Source organism: Vipera berus, assembly GCF_964194415.1.
Source record: "Vipera berus genome assembly, chromosome: 11".
In the NCBI taxonomy this organism is placed as follows: Eukaryota; Metazoa; Chordata; class Lepidosauria; order Squamata; family Viperidae; genus Vipera; species Vipera berus.
The window spans coordinates 21,603,988-21,627,642 of record NC_138214.1 but is presented as its reverse complement, the minus strand read 5'-3'; the positions used below and the strand labels follow the sequence as shown (position 1 = coordinate 21,627,642).

The window sequence follows — 23,655 nt, the reverse complement described above, 5'->3', positions numbered from 1 at the left end:
CTATGTTGACAGCATTACTTAATTTCGTTGTGAGTTACACAATAACAATAAAGATACTCTATTCTATTATCACTAAATAAAGCACCAAAATATTTAACCCATTGTTTGGGAGCAGCAGTTCCACAGAGGAATCTTTATTGAAAACAGGTAAAATAAAGTGCCAGAATACAAAGAATACGTTTTCTTCTTTTATCATTTGGACAGTTAGTTCTTAATTTTCTTTCTGAGCTTTTGCCCTTTTCTTAGAATTTCTAGAATTTTATAATTCCACACACCGCCTCCAGAACAGTCCCTTGAGAACTTCTGGAACATGAGGCTTTGTGCTGAATAAGTCCCCCCCCTCCCCGGAGCCATGGCACACCCTGTGTCAACCCAGGCTCTGTGCTATGCATTGGGCATGATGCTGTCTGCTATTTGGGTTCAGCAATATCCTTCTAAAGTTAATAATATTCCATATGTTCTCAGAATTGTATCTGCAACATTCTATAGCACTTCAGTTTGAAGCTAGTAAAAAAAATAAGATAACCTTTGTCATTTTTTTACTGTGGCCACACTGGCACACATTAAAATGAAATTCTCAAAAAAACAAAAACAAATAATTAACAAATAGATTTCTAAACGTCCAATAAGGACAGATAAATGCACATAAGATTTCGTCTGTGATTTGCCCACTAATCAAGCATATTTTGTTAGAGTTTTCTAAGGCACATACTTTATTCTGGCCTATCAAATTTTTGGCAAATAAAGAAAAAATGTTTTTTTTCTATCTTAAATCATCGTATGGTCATGGACTTAAAAATATTTATTTGTCATAAATGTGTTTAGCACCTTGAAGTATGCAGAAAGTACAATGCAATCCCCACTGTTAATTTAAAAGGGAGAGACCTTGTCTGGTAGCAATGGCATGCATTACGGAAACTTGGTTGGGCTCGGAGGGAGGGGTCCCTCTGATTGATTTATGCCCTCCAGGTTTCCGTGTGCCTCGAGCTCTGGGTAGGGGCGGTGGGGTGGGGTGGCGGTCGTTATTAGGGAGGCCCTCCGTCCGTGAGAGGCCACTGCCCCTCAGATAGGCGGATGTGAGTCCCTCCTCTTAAGGTGGGGCCCTGGTGGTCAGTTGGGCCTGTTGCTTACGTACCTCTCTCCCAGCTGCGTAGCAACGGCTCTGCCCGGGCTACTCGACGCTCTCTTGGGGTTGGCGGTTGAGTTTCCCAGACTTATGGTTCTGAGAGATTTTAATCTGCCTTCCCTGGGCGGTGTGTCGGGGGTGGCCCAAGAGTTCATGGCTTCCATGATGGCCATGGACCTGACCCAGATTATTCAGGGTCCAACTCACGAGGGGGAAAACACGCCCGAACTTATTTTTATCTCTGGGCAGTGGCTTAATGGTCTTAATGTTACCCCAACATCTCAAACCCTTTCATGGACAGACCATTATCTCCTGCGGTTGGGCCTCCGTCATGCCACCCCCCGCTGCTGGGAGGCGGAACCGACCAGGCGGTTCCGCCCCAGGCTCCTGATGGACCCAGATAGGTTCCAGACGGTGCTTGGATTTATTCCTACCTCCCTTTCCCACAGCCCGGTCGAGACCTTAGTTGACGCCTGGCAACGGGCTGCTTCGGAGGCTCTTGACCGTGTTGTGCCTTTGCGGCCTCTGACCTGGCGCAGATCCCTGCTCGCTCCTTGGTTTTCCGTGGACCTGCGGGAGATGAAGCGCCGGAGAAGGGGCCTAGAGAGCATTTGGAGATCCAGTCGGTCCGAGTCTGACCGAACAAAGTTAAGATCTTATCTTGTGGCAATGGAGGTGGCGAAGCGTGCTTACTTCGCCACCCTCATTGCGTCCTCAGATAACCGCCCGGCCGCCCTGTTTAGGGTGACCCGTTCCCTTTTAAATCAAGGGACGGGAGAGGACCCCTTGCGGGGACTGGCTGAGGAATTTAGTGAGTATCTGGTGGATAAAATCGCTCAGATTCGGGCTGGTCTGAACTCTGACTGGGCAGTGTCTGACGAGGGGGAAGCGATGGGTTTGGCCGAGAACATTTGGGAAGAGTTTGACCCTGTGACTCCGGATGAAGTGGACAGGATCATGGGGAAATTAAGTGCCGCCACATGTTTGTTGGACCCGTGTCCCTCCTGGCTGGTTTATGCGGCTCAGGAGGTTATGTGAGGCTGGCTCCTAGCAGTTATCAATGCTTCCTTGAGTGAGGGGTGCTTTCCTGCTGCCTTGAAAGAGGCGGTGGTAAGGCCCCTCCTCAAGAAACCTGACTTGGATCCCGCTATTTTAAATAACTTCCGTCCTGTCTCCAACCTTCGCTTTCTTGCGAAGGTTGTTGAGAGCGTGGTGGCACGGCAGCTCCCTTTGGTCCTGGAGGAAACTGAGTATCTGGATCCGTACCAGTTGGGTTTCATGCCCGGGTACAGCACAGAGACGGCATTGGTCACGCTGGTGGATGATCTCTGGCGGGCCCGAGATAGGAGTTATTCCTCTGTCCTGGTCCTATTAGATCTCTCAGCGGCTTTTGATACCGTCGACCATTGTATCTTGCTGCGACGTCTTGAGCGGTTGGGAGTGGGAGGCACCGTTTTACGGTGGTTCTCCTACCTCTCGGGCCGTTCGCAGACGGTGTTGGCAGGGGGGCAGAGGTCAGCCCCTAGGCCCCTTAGTTGTGGGGTGCCTTGGGTTGGTACTCTCGCCCCTCCTGTTCAACATCTATATGAAGCCGCTGGGTGAGATCATCCGTGGTTTCGGGGTGAGGTATCATCAATATGCTGATGATACCCACCTTTTCATCTCCACCCCGAACCAACCTAGTGATTCCCTCGACGTGATGTCCCGTTGCCTGGAAGTGGTACATATTTGGATGGGGAAGAACAGGCTCCGGCTCAACCCGGCCAAGACTGAGTGGCTTTACGTACCGGCATCTCGTTTAGTCCAAGAGGTTCCATCTGTCGCGACCCACAGGCGCGAAATTCAGCGGGGCCTCTCTTTGCAGCACGGCGCACAGGCCGCACCCGTCACAACGCGGACGTGCCTCCCTCGCTACGGGAGCCACCCCCACCCTCCCTGCTCGTTACAGGCACGGACCCACCTCGACGAGTCGCAAGCACGCCTTCCGCACATCGGCTGCCACCTTCAACTGTCCGGAGCGGCCACGAAGCTTCCCCGTCAGCTGGCCGGCGCGCGCATGCGCGGGACGACTCTGCCGGGCCCTGCCCGATGCCAGCCGGCCCCGTAGTGTCTTCGTTTGGTGCCAGGCCCGTCCGTGCCGCAACGAGCCTGGACGCGGTGTGGACTGGGGAACACGGCAGTGACAGACTGGCTGGGAGGTGGTTTCGGAGCGCGTTGCTGGGGGCTACGTCCAACGGCCCCGCCAGCATGGCTGGAGACGTGGCGGCGCCAGGGTCCATGGGAGATGAAGAGGGGGCCAAGGACTGGGGCTTCGTGGGGGCCATGCACGGGTGGGAGATGGGCATGGTGAAGGGAGGTGACGGGGCGCAAGGTGGTGGTCCCGGGGTCTGATGGAAGCTCACCTGGCGGGCGGAAAGCGTCGGGAGGCAGGGGCCGAGGCAGAAGACATCGTCAGGGAAGGGTGGGGTGAAATCGGGGAGTGGCTGGGTGTAGGGTGGGGTTAAACCAGGGAGTGGCCGGGTGTAGGCTGGGGTTGGGCGTTGGCGTTGGGAGGGTATTTAGCAGCGTTGGTTGTGGGTAGCAGCCAACGCTGACCGTTTTCTTTGGGATCATTTTTTGGCTGTTTGCTTCGCAATAAACAGGTTCCTGTGGACTCAGCTCTCGTTCCGGCTGTGTTTTTTTCATCACGCTTCCGGACGGGCTGAGACCATCTTTGGTTATGGGAGGAGAGGTGTTACCTCCCGTTGATAGGGCGCGCAATTTAGGCGTCGTCCTGGATTCACGACTCAGTTTTGAAGATCATATTGGAGTCGTGGCCAGGGGGGGCATTTGCCCAGGTTCACCTGGTGTGCCAGTTGTGCCCCTATCTGGACCGAGATGCCCTACGTACGGTCACTCACGCACTCGTTACCTCCTGTATAGATTACTGCAATGCTCTCTACATGGGGCTGCCCTTAAAGACCACCCGGAGGCTTCAGCTGGTGCAGAATGCGGCCGCGCGGGTAGTGATGGGAGCATCCCGATACTCCCATATTACACCCCTCCTGTGTGAGCTGCATTGGTTACCGGTTGTCCTCCGGGTGAGATTTAAGGTGCTGGTACTTACCTTTAAAGCCCTACATGGCTTAGGCCCGGGATATTTGCAGGACCGTCTGCTGCCGGGGACGACTTCCCATCGCCCAGTGCGCTCACACAGAGAGGGCCTCCTCAGGGTGCCGTCGGCTAGACAATGTCGGCTGGCGACCCCCAGGGGGAGGGCCTTCTCTGTGGGAGCGCCAGCCCTATGGAACCAACTTCCCCTTGAGCTTCGGATGGCCCCGGATCTCCGGTCCTTTCGCCGCGGCCTCAAAACACTTCTTTTCCATCAGGCTGACCTGGACTGACAGGGATTTTAAAATGTTTTTTTAATTTTTAACTTTAATTTTAACTTATTCTATTGGAGCTATTAATTTAATTTCTTTTTTAACTTTTCTATCATTGTATTTTATTGTTGTTAGCCGCCCTGAGTCCTTCGGGAGATAGGGCGGCATATAAGTCCCAATAATAAATAAATAAATAATAAATAAATAAATAAGTCCCATTGAATTGCTTCATAGTTTTTCTCCAACTTAAATGGGATCTGAAAAAAGACCCTTGTTTGGTTGTAGCACTCAGTGTATACGTGCCTTGTGTAGCTTGAATGTTAAGTATCTTGAATTAAATGCACACATCCCAAAAAATCTTTGCAGGTAATAGAACTAGAAGATACACCTTTGAAATGTCCAATTACAACTAAGCTGGTTTTAGATGAAGATGAAGAAACCAAAGAACCATTAGTGCAAGTTCACCGAAACATAGTGACAAAACTTAAACCTCATCAAGTAGATGGTAAGATGACATGATAATTTTTGTATTTTAAAATGCTAGATTCAGGAGATTTATGTATTGAATTGATCGGGTTAGAGCCACATTAGAGTGTTCTGTGTGATCCTTGGTGCTCTTTGAGCTTGGTGGTTTTCTTGCAGATGTTTCATTACTAAACTAGGTAACACCATCAGAGACGGATTATGTTACCTCATTTGGCAATGAAACGTCTGCAAGAAAACCAAGCTCAGAGAGCACCAAGGATCCCACAGTTCAACCCTGAGCTAGGAATATTGTCTCCTATCGGGTACGGTGTTCTGTAATAGCTATTGCACTTCAGAGCCAAAAATAAGCGCTTAATTGTCCACTGTTAAATTGTAAAGGATCTTTTTAAAAACATTGCTTCTAGGTGTTCAGTTTATGTGGGATTGCTGTTGTGAATCTCTGAGAAAAACCAAGAAGTCTTCTGGCTCAGGATGCATTCTGGCTCATTGTATGGGTCTGGGAAAGACCTTGCAGGTATGTTTGAGAATCTGTTGGTTAGGATGGGCTTTGCTCCCTCCAGCTTCTTCCAGTAAAAGATACGTGACCATGTCTTGTGAAAACTTCTGAAACTTTTCCAAGTTACTTAATGCATATTCCGACTGCTGTTATATATAATCCCTGGAGAGAAGAGTGAATAGCTTAGGCACCTTGACTACACTTTCTTCAGGAATTCAGCTGCTTCATCTGTAGGACTGGAATTCAGTTCTCAAAAGAACCCTGTGAGATAAGTTGAAAGAATGACACGTCAGGTCACTGAGTTGACTCTGGATGGGCTTGAATTTGAACATTTGACTCCATAGTGCTGGTCAGAACATCTGTCTATTATAACCCAAGGTTGACTTCAACTACCTTTGAAATTCATTCCTTCTGCATCAGATCCTTTCTGACTTGAAATCATGCGGAAGGGACACATGTGCAAAGAGGTGTTTGTGATCATAGAAGGAGAGTAATAGCAGATAATAGACACAAAAAGAGGTCTAGTTTAATACCATGATTAAGGCTTGAGACTAGGAGCCAGGAGACTGTAAACTCTAGTCCTGCTTTAGTCACCAAGCTGGGCCAGTCACTGTTTCAGCCCTAAGGAACAGGCAATGGCAATCCGCTTCAGAACAATTTGGCCAAGAAAACTGCAGGGTCTTGTCTAGGCAGTTGCCTGATATATATAGCAAATATACATACATACTCTGTGTGTGTGCATAACGAACATATGTTCCCTTTCTTAGTAACTTCATTAGGAACCAGATCTTCCTTGTTCATTCCTATACTAAAACTGTATTTTGAGTTAGTGTGCTACATACAACTTATGGTAGCTAAAAAGGGGTTACCTAAGATCAAGAAAAATGGAAAAACAGTTGGTTATTTTGGTTAGCAACTATAGTAAATATACAGCAAATTAATGTAAGAAGAAAGTAGTTAACTCACTAAGTACATCAAAATATTCTTTTTTGTGTTTAAAAAAATCATGTTCCGTTTCCCATTTTTTTGTTTTTTAAAAAAGCTTTTTCTAGGTGCAGTTTTGTTCTAATGCTGATTTTCTTGCCTTTCTTTTGAAGGTAGTTAGTTTCCTTCATACTGTTTTGCTTTGCGACAAACTGGATTTCAGAACTGCTCTTGTTGTGTGTCCATTGAATACAGCCCTCAACTGGATGAATGAATTTGAAAAATGGCAAGAAGGCCTAGAAGATGATGAGAAACTTGAGGTATTTAATGTGTAATATGGATAGGTGGAGTGTATCTGCATTCAGGAATAGTAAATTGATCTTTAGAATTATGAAATTCTTGGCTTTCAGTATGTGATCCATATTTATATATTGAAAGCACATAACAAACAAATGTTGACTTAAAAAAATAAAAATCATTTATTTGCTTGCTTTCCCAAGGTCTCTGAACTAGCAACAGTGAAACGCCCTCAAGAGAGGAGCTATATGTTGCAAAGGTGGCAGGATGAAGGAGGTGTCATGATCATAGGCTATGAAATGTATCGCAACCTTGCACAAGGGAGGAATGTGAAGAGCAGAAAACTGAAAGAAATATTTAACAAAGCATTGGTTGATCCTGGTAAGCCAGAACACTGCAGATCATTCCTTCTGTGACAAGTAAGCAAGTCATGTAGAGAAGAAGATGTTCTTGAGTAGGTAGATATCACATTCTGTGTACCAAGCAATGTGTAGAAGAATGCAGGTTAAGGCATTATCACTCTTCAAAATGGAGAAAGTAACAGCAGTAACCAGAAAGTAACCTTTCTGTAGGAAAAGGAGAGATAACTTGGTTGGTGAATGGTAAAACTGGACATGCTTTGGAATTCTGTCGGATTTCTCAAGACACAAGGTGCAGATTTACATTTTTAAAAATCCAGACAATTAGTTATGTGGTATATGCCGTCTCCAAAAAAAGCCCCCCCCCCAAAAAAAAAAATGAAATGAAAAGAAAGAAAAGTGTTTGGTAGTTGCTGTAAGTCAGAAGCTTTAGTTACCGGTAATTGTTTTAGCAAAGTTCAGAAGAGAAATTCTGAAAGCCAGCCTGAAAAAAACATATTTGGAGCTTCCAAACTATTGTAATTCCCTGTGTGGTCTAAAGATGAGTGGTATTCTCCAAATTTCTATTTTAATTTTTGATAAACAATAGGCTATCAGAAAGCATTTGATACATCACAAGAGAAATAAAAATCCAGGTAATTGAATAAAGCGTGCAGAAAAAAGTTTGCATTCTCTGTTTTTGTAGCATCTGGCTTAATGAAATGGCATGGCACTTGTACTGACTTTTTATTTGTTTTATTTAAAGAACTTACACGGCCTCTTATCTCACACACCAATTCTAGGTGGCTTACAGCAGCCAGTAAAAACAACATAAAAACACACCATAGCCTTCCTGTCAACCATCGGAACCATCTATATTACTGACCCCCGAATCAACCTCATCTTAGCTCAGTGTTTGAGGGAACAGTCAGTTTTCCAGAAGGCTAAAAAAGTAGGGCTTCTCTAGTTCTCTGATGGGGGGAGGGGGCTATTCCAAAGGGCCAGGGTTGCTACTGAGAAAGCACACCTGAGGTACCACTATTTGACAGCATTTGATGGAACCTAGTGGGTTGGGCAGATAGCCTCAAGGAGAGATGATCCCGCAGATACCTTGTGCCAGGTAGTGCTTTAAAGATAGTTGGAAGCTAGTGCAGGTCATGAAACAAGAATATAATACAAGTGAACTGCAAAGTGCCCAGAACTGCACTCCCTACTGCATTGTGGACCAGTTGCCGCTTCCAAATGGTCTTCTAAGGTGGCTTCCCATAGAGCATGTTGCCTAATCTAATCAGAAAATGACTTAAGGTGTGAGTGAGTGTAAGCAAGGGCTCCAGTCCAGAAATGGGCACAACTGATGCAAGGTGAATTTGTGCAAAGCCCCATCCCACCCCAGCCACATCTGCTATTTGCTCTTCCAGCAAGAGCTGCAAGTCCAGGATAATGTCTCCTGACCTGGGAGGCAAAAACCCCCAACCACTCCATCCTGCTAGGCTTGAGTGGCAGCCAGCTCCTCCTTATCCAGGTCCTTAGAGTTTCCAGGCACTGGGTAAGCACTGAACAGGATCATCTGCCTGGCATTGGAGAGAGATGCACAATTGAGTCTCATTAGTGTACCTTTGACACTTGACTCCATGCCACTAAATGACCTTACCCAGCAGTTTCGTGTAGATGTTTAATAGGAGAGGTGAGAGAACCAAGTCCTGAGGCACCACCTTTTATAGATGGTGCTCAGGACTTGGATCTCTCACCTCGCCTATGTAAGGGGCATACAGCTGGATCTCTCCCCCCAACACTGATTGATACTGGTCATAAAGGCAGGAGAACCACTGTAAAATGGAGCCCCCATTCTAAACCCACAAAGCTGGCCTGGAAGGATAGTATAACAGTTAATGGTATTGAATGCCATAAAGAGACCACAGAGGATCAGGGTGGACATATGACCGATGCTGTCTTGATACTGTAGCTCTCTATAAATCCTGACTGAATAGGTCTAGATAATCTGACACGGCCTCTGAAGTTGTTTGCGTACCACTATCTCAACGAGCTTCCCTAACAAGGGAAGAGTGGGGGATAAAATGGAAATTATCCAAAATAATTAGGTCCAACTATGACTTCTTGAAGAGAAGATGTGTTGTTTTTCTGTGCGTGATTGACAAGTCTGGACTATAGTCAATTACGTCTAGCTTCCCTAGATGTAGTTGCAACTGCCCAACTGAATTTGTAGAGGCTGCAGAGAATAAAGGCAGGACTGCATAAGCATAAGCAGTCAGTTGAAGTCAACCTGCATGTCCATTGGAACACTTGAGCAAGAATTCTGTGAAATTTGGGAGTAAGAAAATGAAAACTCCCATCAAACCCTTATGGGCTGTAGACAAGTGGCATTCCAAGCAATTTCCCCTCCCTTCCAATTTGCAATATGGAGACGATGAAACACCCCAATTGTAATCTGTCCTTCCAGACCTGCACAGCCTTTTCTGGGCTGAGAACCATGCTTTGCCTTGGAGTAGCACCTGGCAGAGGTTGTGCTTCAGAATGTAACCAGGAAGAAAAAAATTAAATTAACGTAATATGAAGTCCACCCAGTTACATTGAAAACAACTGGTAGAGAGTGTCTTCAGATCACCTACTGTGAACTTTTTCTATAAGACTCATTCCTTGTTTCTTTTTGTGCTTTTTTCAGCAGTCTGTTTTCTGAGAAGTCATACTTGTGGACATTTGATGGCTTTATCTTTTAGTCAGGTAGTTCTTAATGACCATTTGTTCATCAAGCATTCAAAGTTATGGTGACACAACTGAGCAAATGGTACTTAATGGTCCCTGACGTTATGGCTGTTAACAGTCTCCTTGCGATCATGTGATCAAAATTTGGGTACTTGGCAGCTCACCCACACTTAGGACTGCAGGGGCGTTTCGAGTCCTCGCACCTGCCTGTCTCCCTCCATCTCTGCCCTTTTAGCCACTCTGCACAGCCACGGATAGCCTTGGGAAGTCCTCTGAGGCCTTCTGAAACCTTCCGCGTGTTGTTCTCAGGATGCTTCAGAAGTTCTCAGAAGCTTTCCAAAGGCTTTCTGAGGCATCACAAGAAAGGGACACACTTTTTGGAGAATGTTATGAGCACCCTCTGGAAAAAGGCTTGGAGCAGCCATCAGGCCAGGCGCACTTGGTCAGCAGCAGGCGGGAGAGAGCGAAAGCCTCTGTGTGTGTGTGTGTGTGTGTGTGTGTGTGTGTGTGTGTGTGTGTGTGTGTGTGTGTTGAGGAACACAAGATGGGGCTTGGGGGCAGACGTAGGTGGGATGGGAGCTGAAGCAGAAGCAATCCCTTACCTTACCAAGGCTCAGGGATTATTTTAAGGGAACACCTGCTGCTGGCATCAGCTTCCCATCGTCCTGTGCGCTCCCACAGGGAGGGCCTTCTTAGGGTACCGCCGGTTAAGGAATGCCGGCGGGTTATTCCCAGGGGAAGGGCGTTCTCTGCGGGCGCGCCGGCCCTTTGGAACCAGCTTCCCACAGAGCTTAGGACCGACCTTTGCTCATTTCGTAGGGACTTGAAAACTTGGTTTTTTGAGCTGTCTGGCCCAGACTGAGGGGTTTTAATTATTTAATTAATGGGGTTTTAGTTAAGTTCAGGGATTAATTTAATCTTAGTTTTAATCGTTTTTAATTGTATGTGATGTATTTTAATTTTTAATTTTCTCTGTAAACCGCCCTGAGTCCTACGGGAATAGGGTGGTATATAAATTTAAATAAAATAAAATAAAATAAAATAAAATAAAATAAAATAAAATAAAATAAAATAAAATAAAATAAAATAATAAATAAAATAAAATAAAATAAAATAAAATAAAATAAAATAAAATAAAATAAAATAAAATAAATAAATAAATAAATCAGGGAAGGGAGGGACCAAGCTGGGAATGACTTGGGTCAGGGTGGATCCTCACTTGGCCTGTGGGATTCAGTCAGCAATTGCAGCTGGGACTGCCATGATTGCCATTGCTAAACGAGGCGGTCAAATGACATTCTGCTTTATAACCACCTCAGTTAAGAATAGAGGTTTCAGTCCCAAATACCATTATAACACGAGAACTATCTGTATTTACATTATTCCCTTAAAGGCCTATTTGTGTGATGGATGCTTATTGAGTAGGCAGTCTTTTCCCCTTTAATGCAGTGGCTTCCAACCCTTTGGGTCACCAGGGACCGGTTCCATGGAGAGAGGTTTTTCTGCAGTTCGGAGGGGGCCTGTTTTCACATGCTGCCTGCATCCTGCCGTTGGGGCTTCGCTTGTTTCCGCTGCCTGGTTGCTGGCATGCCACGGACTGGGGCCAATCCATGGGCTGGGGGTTGGGGGGCCCTGTTTTAATGGTTCGTTTTCAAACATCAAGTGAAGTTTGTTATCCAACTTCTTCTTTAAAGGAGATTATGAAGATACCAGATATATTTTCTTTTAATCAGCCAAAAGGGAGAAAAGCTGGCCAGTTGATAGTGATTGTTGCCATCTTGATAACTTTCTTGTGCATTGCTGTCAATCAGTAATGGAGTGTTGTTTCCATACGTTCATATTCAACTTTATTTTCAGTTTACCAGTAGATGGTGCTATGATCTGTGTTTATAAAAAATGTTGAAAAATATTACTTGAGAAAACCTCTGTGTGTATTTTCTTGGTGGGACATTTTCTTAAGAATTAAAAGAATATGTTGTCATGTATCAAATAATTTGTTTCCTGCATATGTCTAATCAAGTAGTTGTTTGGGTTCTTAAATTCTAGGGAATAGTTTAGTGCCCCATGACTTTGCATTTCTAATACTAAATTAGTTTTTAAAATATAGAAAGTGCATAGTCCTTGATGACAAGTAAAAGAGTAGTATTGCAGGATTCTTGGTGCTCTCTGAGCTTGGTTGTTTTATTGTACACATTTCATTACCCAGCAGAGCTACCTTTGATGATGTTACCTAATTTGATAATGAAATGTCTGCAAGAAAACAACCAAGTTCAGAGAGCACCAAGGACCCCATATGAGCTACACATATTCTCTTATATTGGTAAAAAAAGTGTTCAGTCTGGAAGAGGTTTAAGATCTTATAAGAATGTAGACTCAACATCGGTTTACAGCTTTTTAAAGTGGCTGCATCATTTTCCTAAAAGTGCTGTGCTGTAATTACTTTAATACATTTCAAACAGATGTGGAAATTCTGTTACTTTGTATTCCCTGAATCATCTCTTCCAAAGTAAATCCAAAGTAATGGCATAGCCCTGGCTGGTTACTTTTGAGAGAATCCATGTAAAAAGCATCCAAAAGGGTAGGTCCAGTAAAAATGCTCCATGTACAGAATACATTTTGTCACGGAAAACCCTTTGTAAGATCCCACTCAGCATTTATGAGCAGGCCAGCAGCACAGGGTGCACATGTATTTATATTGTGCGTAAGGCTATGAATACCAGTTTAGAGTAAATTGTCAGATAAACCTTGGCAGAAAATGCTTATTTGGAGTTAATACACTTAGCTCCTTCATGACTTGGCATTTAAGCAATGTTCCATACTTCACAGACATCTGTGAGATGTTACTTCTGTAATTTCAGGCCCAGATTTTGTTATCTGTGATGAAGGACATATACTAAAAAATGAAGCTTCTGCTGTTTCTAAAGCTATGAATTCTATCAGATCCAGGAGAAGGATAATTCTTACAGGAACCCCTTTGCAAAACAATCTCATAGAATGTAAGTACATTTTAAGAGGGAGCCAAACATATGCTTTATATCTGATTGCAATTTCAAATGAAAATAAAATAGTTCTGCTTAATATGGAATAATATGCTCCATGCATCTTTGGTTTTCTCCCCACTTGTGATCCTTAAATATAGTCATAGTTTGATTATTCAACAAACATCTGCATTTATTATTGTAAATCTATACACACTGTTTCCACACTTATTAAAGATATTTTTGCTGGGGCTCTCCTTGAATTCTTTCCCTCCCTGTAATTTATGTAATGTAGCATGACAATTTTCATATGTTTGTGTTAAAAAAAAACCTCATACAAGGATTGGCCTAGTCTCTTGACTGCTAGGACTGCAAACCTGTGCCTTCAGCGATGGCAGCTGTCCTGTCTTGCATCAGTGTTTTTTTTTCCCAAATAAAAAAACAGTCAGAAACCTGGCTCAGTTGTTCACCAGCTCTGCTTCTTCTTCTGGAAGAGAGTATCTTGCATGTCAAAACTCTGCATCCAGGATAGCAAGGCATCAGGTGGCTTTGCCTGGCTGAAAATGGCATGCTGAACTGCAGGATGCTGGAAAGGGCTGTGCTTCATGCACTTGGCACATTATTGCACAGATTGGGTGCAAAGCACTGACTAGCCCAATCCCCAGTTTGAATTAATGGTCCCTTTCTTTTAAAAGAAAGAATAGCCCAAACCTGTTTCCAAACATTTCTTTATTTTATTTAAATATTTATAAGTTGCCTTTCTGGATCAAGGCCACCCAACTAGAGAAGGCCTCAATGAATATATACTTGACCATCTTTATTAAAGACTTGTAACAAGATTACTTTGATTAAAGGAACTAAAAATTAAATTTTCCCTTCCTCAGATCACTGCATGGTTAATTTCATCAAGGAGAATTTACTTGGATCAATTAAGGAGTTCCGAAATCGATTTATAAATCCAATCCAGAATGGCCAGTGTGCTGATTCCACTCTAGTAGATGTGAGGGTGATGAAAAAGCGGGCACATATCTTATATGAAATGCTAGCTGGATGTGTTCAGGTGTGTGGATTTTGATTTGTGCTACTTTGCTCCATTGTGAAAATTAAAAATTCCTTACATCTGAAAATGAAACTTAAAGACTTTTGTCTTTTGATTCGCTGCTCTCCTGTCAACTGAAGTTGTACGTTTCTCTTAACAAGCAATCCATTATTGCTGATTAACAAGAAAGAAAATATTTTAAAAGCTTTGATTTGCCCACAGCCATTTGATTATTTTTCTTTTATTTTAAAATGTAAACCCCACCAGGCACGGGCACTCAGGGTGGCCTGCAATTACTGGATAATATCTAAGGAAGATAATTTGGGGCAGAACTTTTAATCTTTTTAGACTTGTGACCCACATTTCACCCCAAGCTATGACATGGGAGTCTCTTAACCTTTTAATTTTTTTTCTCCTTGTTTATTTGTGTTTCTACTTTCTCCTTCCCTCCCCTTTTAAAAATCGTTGGCAAAAAATGGTGATAACTTAATTGTATATGTCAGTTGTAGACAGGCAGTGTAAAGCGCATTACTCCAGTTGCATTTCAGCAGGCTGAGGTGGGGTTCTAAGCTTTCCTTTCCTTCTCCAGAGCAAGAGGGGGTCTAGTTGTGGGTCCTAACCGGCTTAAACTGTGATCAGTCTTATCTTCAAGTGTTCATTTGAAACAGACTAGTTGGCTTGTGTCTGAAAGCTATGTTTAAAATAGCCACTAGCACAAGTTAATTAAATAAAAAAGGTGAACATTTTGAAACTTGTCCCTATGGAACCCCAGAGCCACTTCCCCTTAGCACTAGATCTGAACCAAGGCAGCCCATCTACGTTGCTTCTGTCTCAGGGTCACTCCCCTGTATGGAGAGACTTCTGTGCACCCTGGTCTCTCAGGGAAGGAGCACAGCCGTGTGTGAATGCTGAACAATCTCACTATTTAGAGCGGTTTTTTTTTTCCTTAGCAGTTTAGTTGTAATTTAAGTTATAAAGTTTATTGAATCAGGGTTGGTATTTTGATGTTCAAATGACACCTTAGCACTATCCTAGCTTCTCTTTTTCTGATCTAATTGTAGAGGAAAGATTATACAGCATTAACAAAGTTCCTGCCACCAAAACATGAGTATGTCTTAGCTGTCAGAATGACTCCCATTCAGTGTAAACTGTACCAGTACTACTTGGATCACCTAACAGGTAAGGATAGTTCACTGTTTAATTGTAGTTAAAAAAAAAGAACCAGAGGATATTTGCATATGGGATAGGCGAAGCTGAACTGCACTGTGGAGTTAATTACTTTTTTTACCTCGATGAAGGTGATCTTGTTGGCTTGGTATTCAGGGAGAATGGGAATCTCCCTGTCCCGCTTGGTGGTACATTTGCAACTAGAGTGTTGGTTGCTGCAAAGACTTTTACAAAGTCTCTAGCAGAGCTGGAAAAAGTTTAGAAGAGAGAACAGCTGTAGAGCTTGACCATCTTCCCTACAAGAAACGGCTGAGGCATATCTTGGAAAAGGGTTTTTGAGAGGATGGAAATCGTGCATGGCACAGAGAAAGGAAAGCCGCCTCCCTTTCTCCAAATATTCCCGGGCCATCCGGTGAAGCTGATTGGGAGGAGACATCGCAAGAGACAAAAAGGAGCGTCTCACACAGATCGATACAGTTCATTACCGTGAGACATGGCGATGGGCGCTGGCTTCCATACTGGCTTCCATGACTTTAATAGGGGGTTGGATAAATTCCTGTATGACAGGTATACTAAGTATAAGTATTAGATAAAAAATTAACTTCTCAAATATACTTAAATTTTGGAAATTTTAATGGTTTTGAATTTCCTCGACTATTTTAATTTTATGGGACATTGAGGCTGAATGAGAGAACTTCATTGAAAATTGATTTGCAATAGTTATTAAGGCCTTATGAGGGAAAATATTGTGAATTTGTTTTTTAAAATGGGATTTCTAACATATAAATAAATAAATTAAAAATGCTGCTTGCATATGTAAATAACATATACCTATAAATAATATAGACTGTCAAAGCTGTAAAACAAGATGAATGGTGATTTTTTAGCAATTTTAAGAAAATACTAATTCAGCTGCTTGAATCATCTGATTTCTGGTAGCAGTATTGCACCAATGGGAGAACCCTCTCTTATAAGTGACTAGGAAAAAGAGAGTGAATTCCTGATGATTTTGCTAAATTTACAGTTTGGTTAATTTATTTCAAGTATGTAATTGAACTCCATTGTCAGGTGTCAGCAACAGTAGTGAAGGTGGAAGAGGCAAAGCTGGAGCTAAACTCTTCCAAGATTTCCAGATGCTAAGCAGAATTTGGACTCACCCTTGGTGTTTGCAGCTGGATTATATTAGCAAGGAAAACAAGGTAATCTACATCTCTCTGTCTTTGTGTGTCTCATAGCAACTCTGAAGTGAGACATGCCAAATTCTAGAGAGTTTCAATTTTTGGTAACTGGTTCCATACTTTTTTTCTGTTTTGTTTTACTTTGTGTTCTGAAAGTTCGAAAAAAGGATGGATGTGGCCTTATTTTTCAGGGCTATTTTGATGAAGACAGTCTTGATGACTTCATAGTTTCTGATTCTGAAGAAACGTCAGTAAGCTTAAGCTCTGATGAATATACTAAGTAAGTAGAATTATTCCTCTGAAATAGTAAATCAATTTATTGATGGATTGCATGTTAAAACAGTTGGGAATAAAATTAGTGCGACTGAAGAGTTTTCATGTTGAAATATATTTTTAGAAAGAAGAAAACAAAGGGCAAGAAATCTAAGAAAGACAGCAGCTCCAGTGGAAGTGGGAGTGACAATGACGTTGAAGTGATTAAAGTCTGGAATTCAAGATCTCGGGGAGGTGGAGAAGGAGCTGTAGAAGAGCCAATAAGCAACCCTCCAGTCATTGTAAAGGCAGAAGAAGGTAAGTAAGATGTTTAATGGATGTGGAGGGCTTTTTGTAGTGGGCAGTCAAGGGCAACTAAGTCCACCACTCCATCGCCCATGCAGTTGTAATGGTTTTGTGCACAGTCCTGCTTCTGCTCCTTTTTCTGGCCCTGAAGGTTTATTAGCAGGGGTGCTTAACCGGGGGACTGCAGATCTTTGAGAGCTGGGCTTAGATTTCAGGGGGTCTGTGGACGGGGAAAAAATACAGATTTATTTTCACTAATCTCTAACAGACATTTAGTTTATCTTGTTTTTGCTTTAATGGATTAATAATGAAACTCATATATTATTGTAGACAGTACAGTCATCTAGATGGGTAATGAAACATCTGCAAGCACCAAGTGCTAATAATTCTTTGAACGCAGTTGGCTTCCTTTTGTAATACAGTTTACGTGGATGTTTAAACACATCTTTCTGGGAAAGAATGGGGAGGCTTCACCATGCAAGAAAAAGAAGTCATGGCACAAAAAGGTTAAAAATCCCTGCTTTAAAGACTCAAGAATGAACTGTGTGTAATATATTTGATATGAAAATGTGGCTTTTATTTTTAAATTTTTCTATATTCTCAAGCTCCAATGGATCCCAAGGTCGTTTTCAATTTTTTTTAAAAAAAAAATCAGAACTGAATTTGTAAACTATAATTTTTAATCAGCCCAATACAATGTTTCTTGGGAGGAAGTCCCAAAATTGGGATAATTAACAGGAGAAATAGTGAAAATGTACTGCTATTTTTCTGAAAGCTCAGAATTTCATATCCCAAAGTTAACGTGGTGCCACACTTTAAAGGCATGAAGATAGTGAGAAAAAAATCAGGATAAATGACAGGAAGAGTAGTGAAAGTTTACTGTTATTTTTCAGCAAGTTCAGGATTTGACATCTCAGGATTGATGTCCTCCAGATTCTAAGGGACTGGAGGCATGAAGGTAGTGAGAAGCTGCATTTGAACATGGGAGCGGGGGAACTCATTCTGATAGCTGGACATCAACGTTTGCATGGGAGAAATAGTGCCAGGAGTGATTGAATGGTGGCATCATGCTGCTTATGGGGTACAAAGAAGAAATCCTTGAAGGCAGTTTGGAAACTGCAGTTGGTAAATGCCTTAGTTAAAACAGTTTCTCTTGTTGCTGGCTTTTTGAACACAATTTTAGATGGAGAGTTCAATGCAGCACTGTGTTCTGTACCAGCCTACTACCGGCCCTGCAGAAAAGGCAGGAACAACCCCTTTACAAAAAGGCAAGAGGCTGGAACTAAGCCTGCCAAATTTATTGACACAAAACAGAGCAAACAGAGCAAAACCAAAACACGAACCATGAAACAGGAGCTGTTCAAACGGTTGCCTTCAGCAAACCAGCCCCTTTTAAACAGTTCAAGGCGTGGCTTCTCTCTGCCTCCTTCCGAGGTGCCGCATTGCCTTCCTCTGTTTACTCCTGATTGACTGCCTCCTGCGTCGGGCGTCCTTGAACAGGGCCAGCTGTGGGTCATCTTCATCCACACTGTCAGGCTCACACAGCTGGGTCTGCGTAGTGACCAGATGAGAGGGGCCTGGCTGAGGGCTCTGCGGAGCCTCAGGGCTGTCCTCTGCAGGCTCTCCAACACCCCCCTCCTCCTCCTCTGAATCGTCCGACCCAACTGCCGAACCCACAGGCTGACCCTGAATCACAACACACTGTCAATTGTCTCTGCTCATGCTAGCAGAATGAAAATGTGACCTCACCTCTATTTAACTTTTTCATCTCTGAAGCAGTAACCAAAGCAAAAGATGTAAATGTGTATTTTCTTGTTCTGAAGTATATTATTGTAAGATGATGGGTCATTTGTTTAAATGTTCACTTCCTCAATAGATACTGCACTCAGCAAATTTGTTCTGTATGTGGTAACACCTGTAAAATAGTACAAGGAAAAAATTCCATGGAAATAAATGCTGTAATTAATAGTATATTATATATATATATATATATTATATATATATTATATATATGTTTTTAACTTAAAAATAAGTTAAATTTGAAATAAAACAGTGTATTTAAATAGCACCAGTATAGACGGAATATATATTTTTAGTTACAAAGGAATAGAATATTTTACAATTTCCAGGATATACCTTGAATTGTAAAATATTCTATTCCTTTGTAACTAAAAATATATATTCCGTCTATACTGGTGCTATTAAATACACTGTTTTATTTCAAATTTAACTTATTTTTAAGTTAAAAACATTATATATATATATATATATATATATATATATATATATATATATATATATATATATATATATATATATATATATATATATATATAATGTTTTTAACTTAAAAATAAGTTAAATTTGAAATAAAACAGTGTATTTAAATAGCACCAGTATAGACGGAATATATATTTTTAGTTACAAAGGAATAGAATATTTTACAATTCAAGGTATTTCCTGGAAATGTAAATTGTCAGATAATATACCATTTGTTGACATCCAGCTGAGCCAAGGTAGATATCACATTAACTGAAGTATAAAAACTTACTATTTATAACTATTTGATAGTCTTTAGTACCAGGATTCTAGCTAAGAATTTTTTGTTTTTATTTCCTAAACAAATGTCTTAATAACTGGCTGCAGATTTATTTCTTTAGCCTGGTTAACTTACTAAAGTCACATTGTATCCCATTTTAAGAATTGCATAGGGAATTTCAGTCCATTAAATAAGCTTCTAAGATGGCGGCGCCTAGATCGGCTGTGGCTGCATTGGCTCTTGAAGATGAAAAATTTTGGGAGGGATATTAAGGGACATAGGAAGGTTTTCATGTGTTTGAGCAACGTGGTGGAACTAAGGTAACATACAACCAACAATCTTTGCTGGCATGGTATAAGGACCCACTTCAATCTACATCTTAAGAAAACAGAACTCTTGGAAACGGTCTCTTCCTACAGGAATTTTTATTAAGAGAAATTGATAGTAGGCATTCTAGACAGGATCTGGGGCATCCCCCACCATTCAATGTTTTAAAGTGTTCCCAAGCAGCCCCTACCCCGCAGATCTCTAAGTGTTAACTCCAGGAAAAATAACATCAGTCTGGTGTCAACGCTGCTAACATCGGATGTTCTTACTTTGACAACAGATGAAGAAGTAGCTATTTCATATTTAAAACTTGTGTGTTACTTTTAGAGCTAGAATCAGTTGATGCTGGGGGGAGGAGGATGAATGTCTCAAGGCTGTCTCGAAATAAGAGAAGATAGAATTTGGCAGGTTGTCTAACAGAAGGGAAAACTGACCCTTCAAACTAATTGGAGAATGTGATTAATGACAGCAATGAAAGGAGGAGAATAGTGTTTAATATTATTGTGCTAAGGGAAGGGGAATTCAGATTCCAGCTTCCAGCAAGCATTGTTGATGTTATAGGGCTCTAATAAAAGACTTTTAAGGTAAACAATGCCTCAAGAGTCCTTTGAAGAGCTCATCCATCGGAAACTTGACATCCGGCTCCGGTTGGCAGGATCATTCAATCCTCTCTCTACCCAGATTCCAGGTGTTGCATCTCCCCCCCCCCTTTTCTCCCGCTGCCAGTAGAGGAGAAGTTCAGAGAGGCATAGGATGAAAGGCAGATGGCCACATTGTTATGGTTAGCAGACCCGAAGTGAATCAACAAAAGGTTACTTTGTAGTGAATAGAGGAAGTGAACGTAGTAAAACCCTGTGCATACCCCCCTCCCCCTTAGTAGTATGACGGAATCCGAGAGATAGTAAGAATTGGTTTTATATCAGAGAAGATAGATAGAAATGAAATATAACTGGATTCTGACACATGGCGAGTTTCTAGCTGTTTTGGAACCGTTGGTGAGACTGTTAAAAGTCGTCGGCGCTGTTTGAAATTGTTCTGCCAGCAGCAAGATCTGACTGCTGGCCCAGCGACGGATTCTATTGCAAATCAGGGCTGTTTCCGAAGGAGGCAGAGGAGGAGCGGTCCCAGGGCTTATGGAGTGAAGGAACTGGATGAGGCTGTCGGCAGGCCCAGAGGAAGAGAGAGAGGCTTTTGGAGGAGTTGGTGGTGGCAGCAGCGTGCTCCGTGGGTGAAAAAAAGCAAGGTCTCTTTAAGGAAAAGGTGGAAGAGACAGGAAAGGAGGCGAGGTTGTCGTGCAGGAATACAAGCTAATTTGAGGGCTAATCAACACGGAGCTCTGTTTCCATCTGTCCTGTTTGCCATCATTCACTCCCTAGGGCTAAAATGGATGGTCTGAAACGAGCTGGCCACGAACAAGGAGTGTTTATTGGAGGTGGTGACCCTTTGAGAGCTGTATGCAATGAAATTTCATTTTGATGTATGCCGATTGGTATACATTCAAAGTGACATTAAAGTTGTTAAATATGCATACACAATATGTGATCACAACCGATGATTGGCTTAAGCTACATAAAATGAATCACAGTTGGAGTTAAAAGGATTTATAAATGCTTAAGAAATTGGAGAAATCCATAGTTTATGCTTTAAAAACCACAGTAAAGATTCAACCCCTCACTAAGAGAATTGTCTTTGGTGGGGTCATCCAAAGATAACGCCCCTCATCATCAGTGTAGACAGCTCAGCCCAGCAGTGTGTCAAGACTTAACTCTGGATTGGACGTGAACGGCCAGACGTTGGATGGGAGCCTCGGTGGAGCTTCATTAGAGAGGCCCTGAAGTTCAGCACCAGCCACAGGAAGAGCTGGGTGTAAAAAAATCATCCTCAACAGCAGGAGTTTAAGAAGACAAAGAAAGGGTCGCAGGGCCAGAGGCCAGTCCTATGTAGGGGAAGGAAATACTGTGTAAAGATTGCAGAGATAAACTGCAAATATATATTTTAGCTGTTTAGCTGCTCCTTCCCTGGCCAGGAAGCAATATTTTCCTCTTCTCTCCCTAAACCTAAGGATTAAAGCTTAGGTGTAGGATAAGATATAATACTATGATGTTATAATCAAAGTGTAAGTTTGGCTAAGAAATTTTATTTTCGTGGTTGACTACTCTGAGAGGAGCCGGTGCTTTGCATTTTTAAGTGACACTTTCTTCCCTTTTTAACTCCTCTAAGGTAAAGCTACTTCCTCCAGTCCAGGCAGCCCCGCCCCGGATTGGTATAAGGGTTTTGTGGCTGATGGTGATGCTGAAGTTCTGGAGCATTCGGGGAAGATGATGCTTCTCTTTGAAATCCTGCGCATGGCTGAAGAACTTGGAGATAAAGTGTAAGTGACTCTTAGTGATTAGGGAAAAAAAATCTTCCGTTTTTAGCTTGCAATACAGGTACTCCTTGATTTATGACCATGATTGAGCCCCAAACTACGGTCATAAGTTGTGCTGGTTGTTCAGCACATGGACCATGTGATCATGCCCAACTTTTTTTATGATGGTCATTAAGTGAAGGGGGTGGTTATTAAGCAAACCCATTGGCAGCTATGGGAGCTTTTTGCCAGAAACTGGAAGGCCAAAATGCAGCAAAAAATATTATAAATCATGTTCTTGTGATCACAGGATGCTGCAAGCAGCCATAAATTTGAGCAACCAAAATGCAACCATGTGATCACGGGGAAAACTGTCAGAAGTTGGGGGGTCTGTTGTAACTTTGAACTGTTGCTAAATGACCGGTTGTAAGTCAAGAATAATCTGTGTTTGTGTACTTTATATTTCTATATTCTTCTTTGCAATGGTAGCAAATATGTGCAGCTCGGGGTTGGTATGTTTTATGGCTGGAGTTGTGAGAGTTTGGTTCTTCGTTGGAGATGTTTCATTGCTCTACTAGGTAACATGAGTGCAACAGTTAGCCTGAACTCAATGAAATTCCCCTCTTAGGTGATAGAACATCTGCAATCCAGAAACCCAGGGGGACAAGACTTCAACAGTGCCGTGGGCTTTTCCCCATAAAATTACCAGAAAAACAAGCTTTTTAATATTCCCTTCCATTTATAAACTGAGTTGATGGTACCAAGCACAACACATCAGTATGCTAATTACATGTGTGAAAACTGATAATCTTTCCCAATTCCCATTTTCAGTTTAGTGTTCAGCCAATCTCTGATTTCACTGGACTTGATAGAAGATTTTCTGGAGTTAGCAAGCCGGGACAAAGAAGAAGGAAAGCCAGTAATATATAAAGGTGAGTAAGCAAATATCCACTTAGAGATCTGCAAATCTTCCACACCCACATTTCCCATTTTATATTCTTTTCACAATGCAGCATAACACAGCCTTTAAAACCTTGTGCTTTATCCCTTTTTTTTAATTCCATTTATATCCCGCCCTTCTCCGAAGACTCAGGGCGGCTTACAAGCTTAGCAGTAGCCTTCATTCTATGTATATGCCTGCTTATTAGGGCTTTCACACACACCCCAAGCGGCATTATTACAAAGTCAGCTTAATTGCCCCCAACAATCTGGGTCCTCATTTTACCTACCTCGGAAGGATGGAAGGCTGAGTCAACCTTGAGCCTGGTGGGATGCGAACCTGCACTAATTGCAGGCAGCTGGTGTTACTTAAGGAGGCATTAGCCCACTGCTCCACCAAGGCTTTGAGATTGATTTTTTTCTTTCCCAGGTGGATAAAGATATTTTTGCTTTGTGAAAGTGCCTTTCTGTTATCAGAAACACTGCAAGGAGGCACAGTCACCCAGTATTACTTTGTCCTTTGGGACTAAGGTGTGATCTGCAGTGGCAGCTGCCACTGTTGAAATTGTTCAGTCAGAAGTCTCTTTGGTGCAGACTTTAAACTACAAATTACACTGCTGTGGTCTTAGGTTTTAATATTTGAACTTTTGATTTTTTTTCCTTCCATCTTTGGCTTTCTGCAGCTTTTATAATTCTGGAGAGTACGTGCACAGATTTGTGGCATTTGAGTTCTTTTTGCCCCAACTGAATAGATGGCTCATTTTACCTGCCTGGTGAGCTTATGATGAACTTTATAAAAAATATCCAGCTAGCAGAAATGTAGAAGAGCGTCT

The 23,655-nt window shown here is 42.4% G+C and overlaps 1 protein-coding gene across 3 annotated transcripts in view; it reads left to right on the top strand.

Moving 5' to 3' along the window:
• ATRX (ATRX chromatin remodeler) overlaps positions 1-23,655 on the top strand; it is a 118,964-nt gene that overhangs the window by 75,052 nt on the left and 20,257 nt on the right. For all 3 annotated transcript variants that reach the window (XM_081336832.1, XM_081336831.1, XM_081336833.1), the window contains 12 exons: positions 4,855-4,993; positions 5,379-5,488; positions 6,568-6,714; positions 6,895-7,072; positions 12,609-12,746; positions 13,613-13,788; positions 14,829-14,946; positions 16,003-16,133; positions 16,304-16,392; positions 16,510-16,682; positions 21,757-21,907; positions 22,715-22,815. In XM_081336832.1, coding sequence (XP_081192958.1) covers positions 4,855-4,993; positions 5,379-5,488; positions 6,568-6,714; positions 6,895-7,072; positions 12,609-12,746; positions 13,613-13,788; positions 14,829-14,946; positions 16,003-16,133; positions 16,304-16,392; positions 16,510-16,682; positions 21,757-21,907; positions 22,715-22,815 — 1,651 coding nt within the window. The remainder of the gene's footprint in view (positions 1-4,854; positions 4,994-5,378; positions 5,489-6,567; positions 6,715-6,894; positions 7,073-12,608; positions 12,747-13,612; positions 13,789-14,828; positions 14,947-16,002; positions 16,134-16,303; positions 16,393-16,509; positions 16,683-21,756; positions 21,908-22,714; positions 22,816-23,655) is intronic.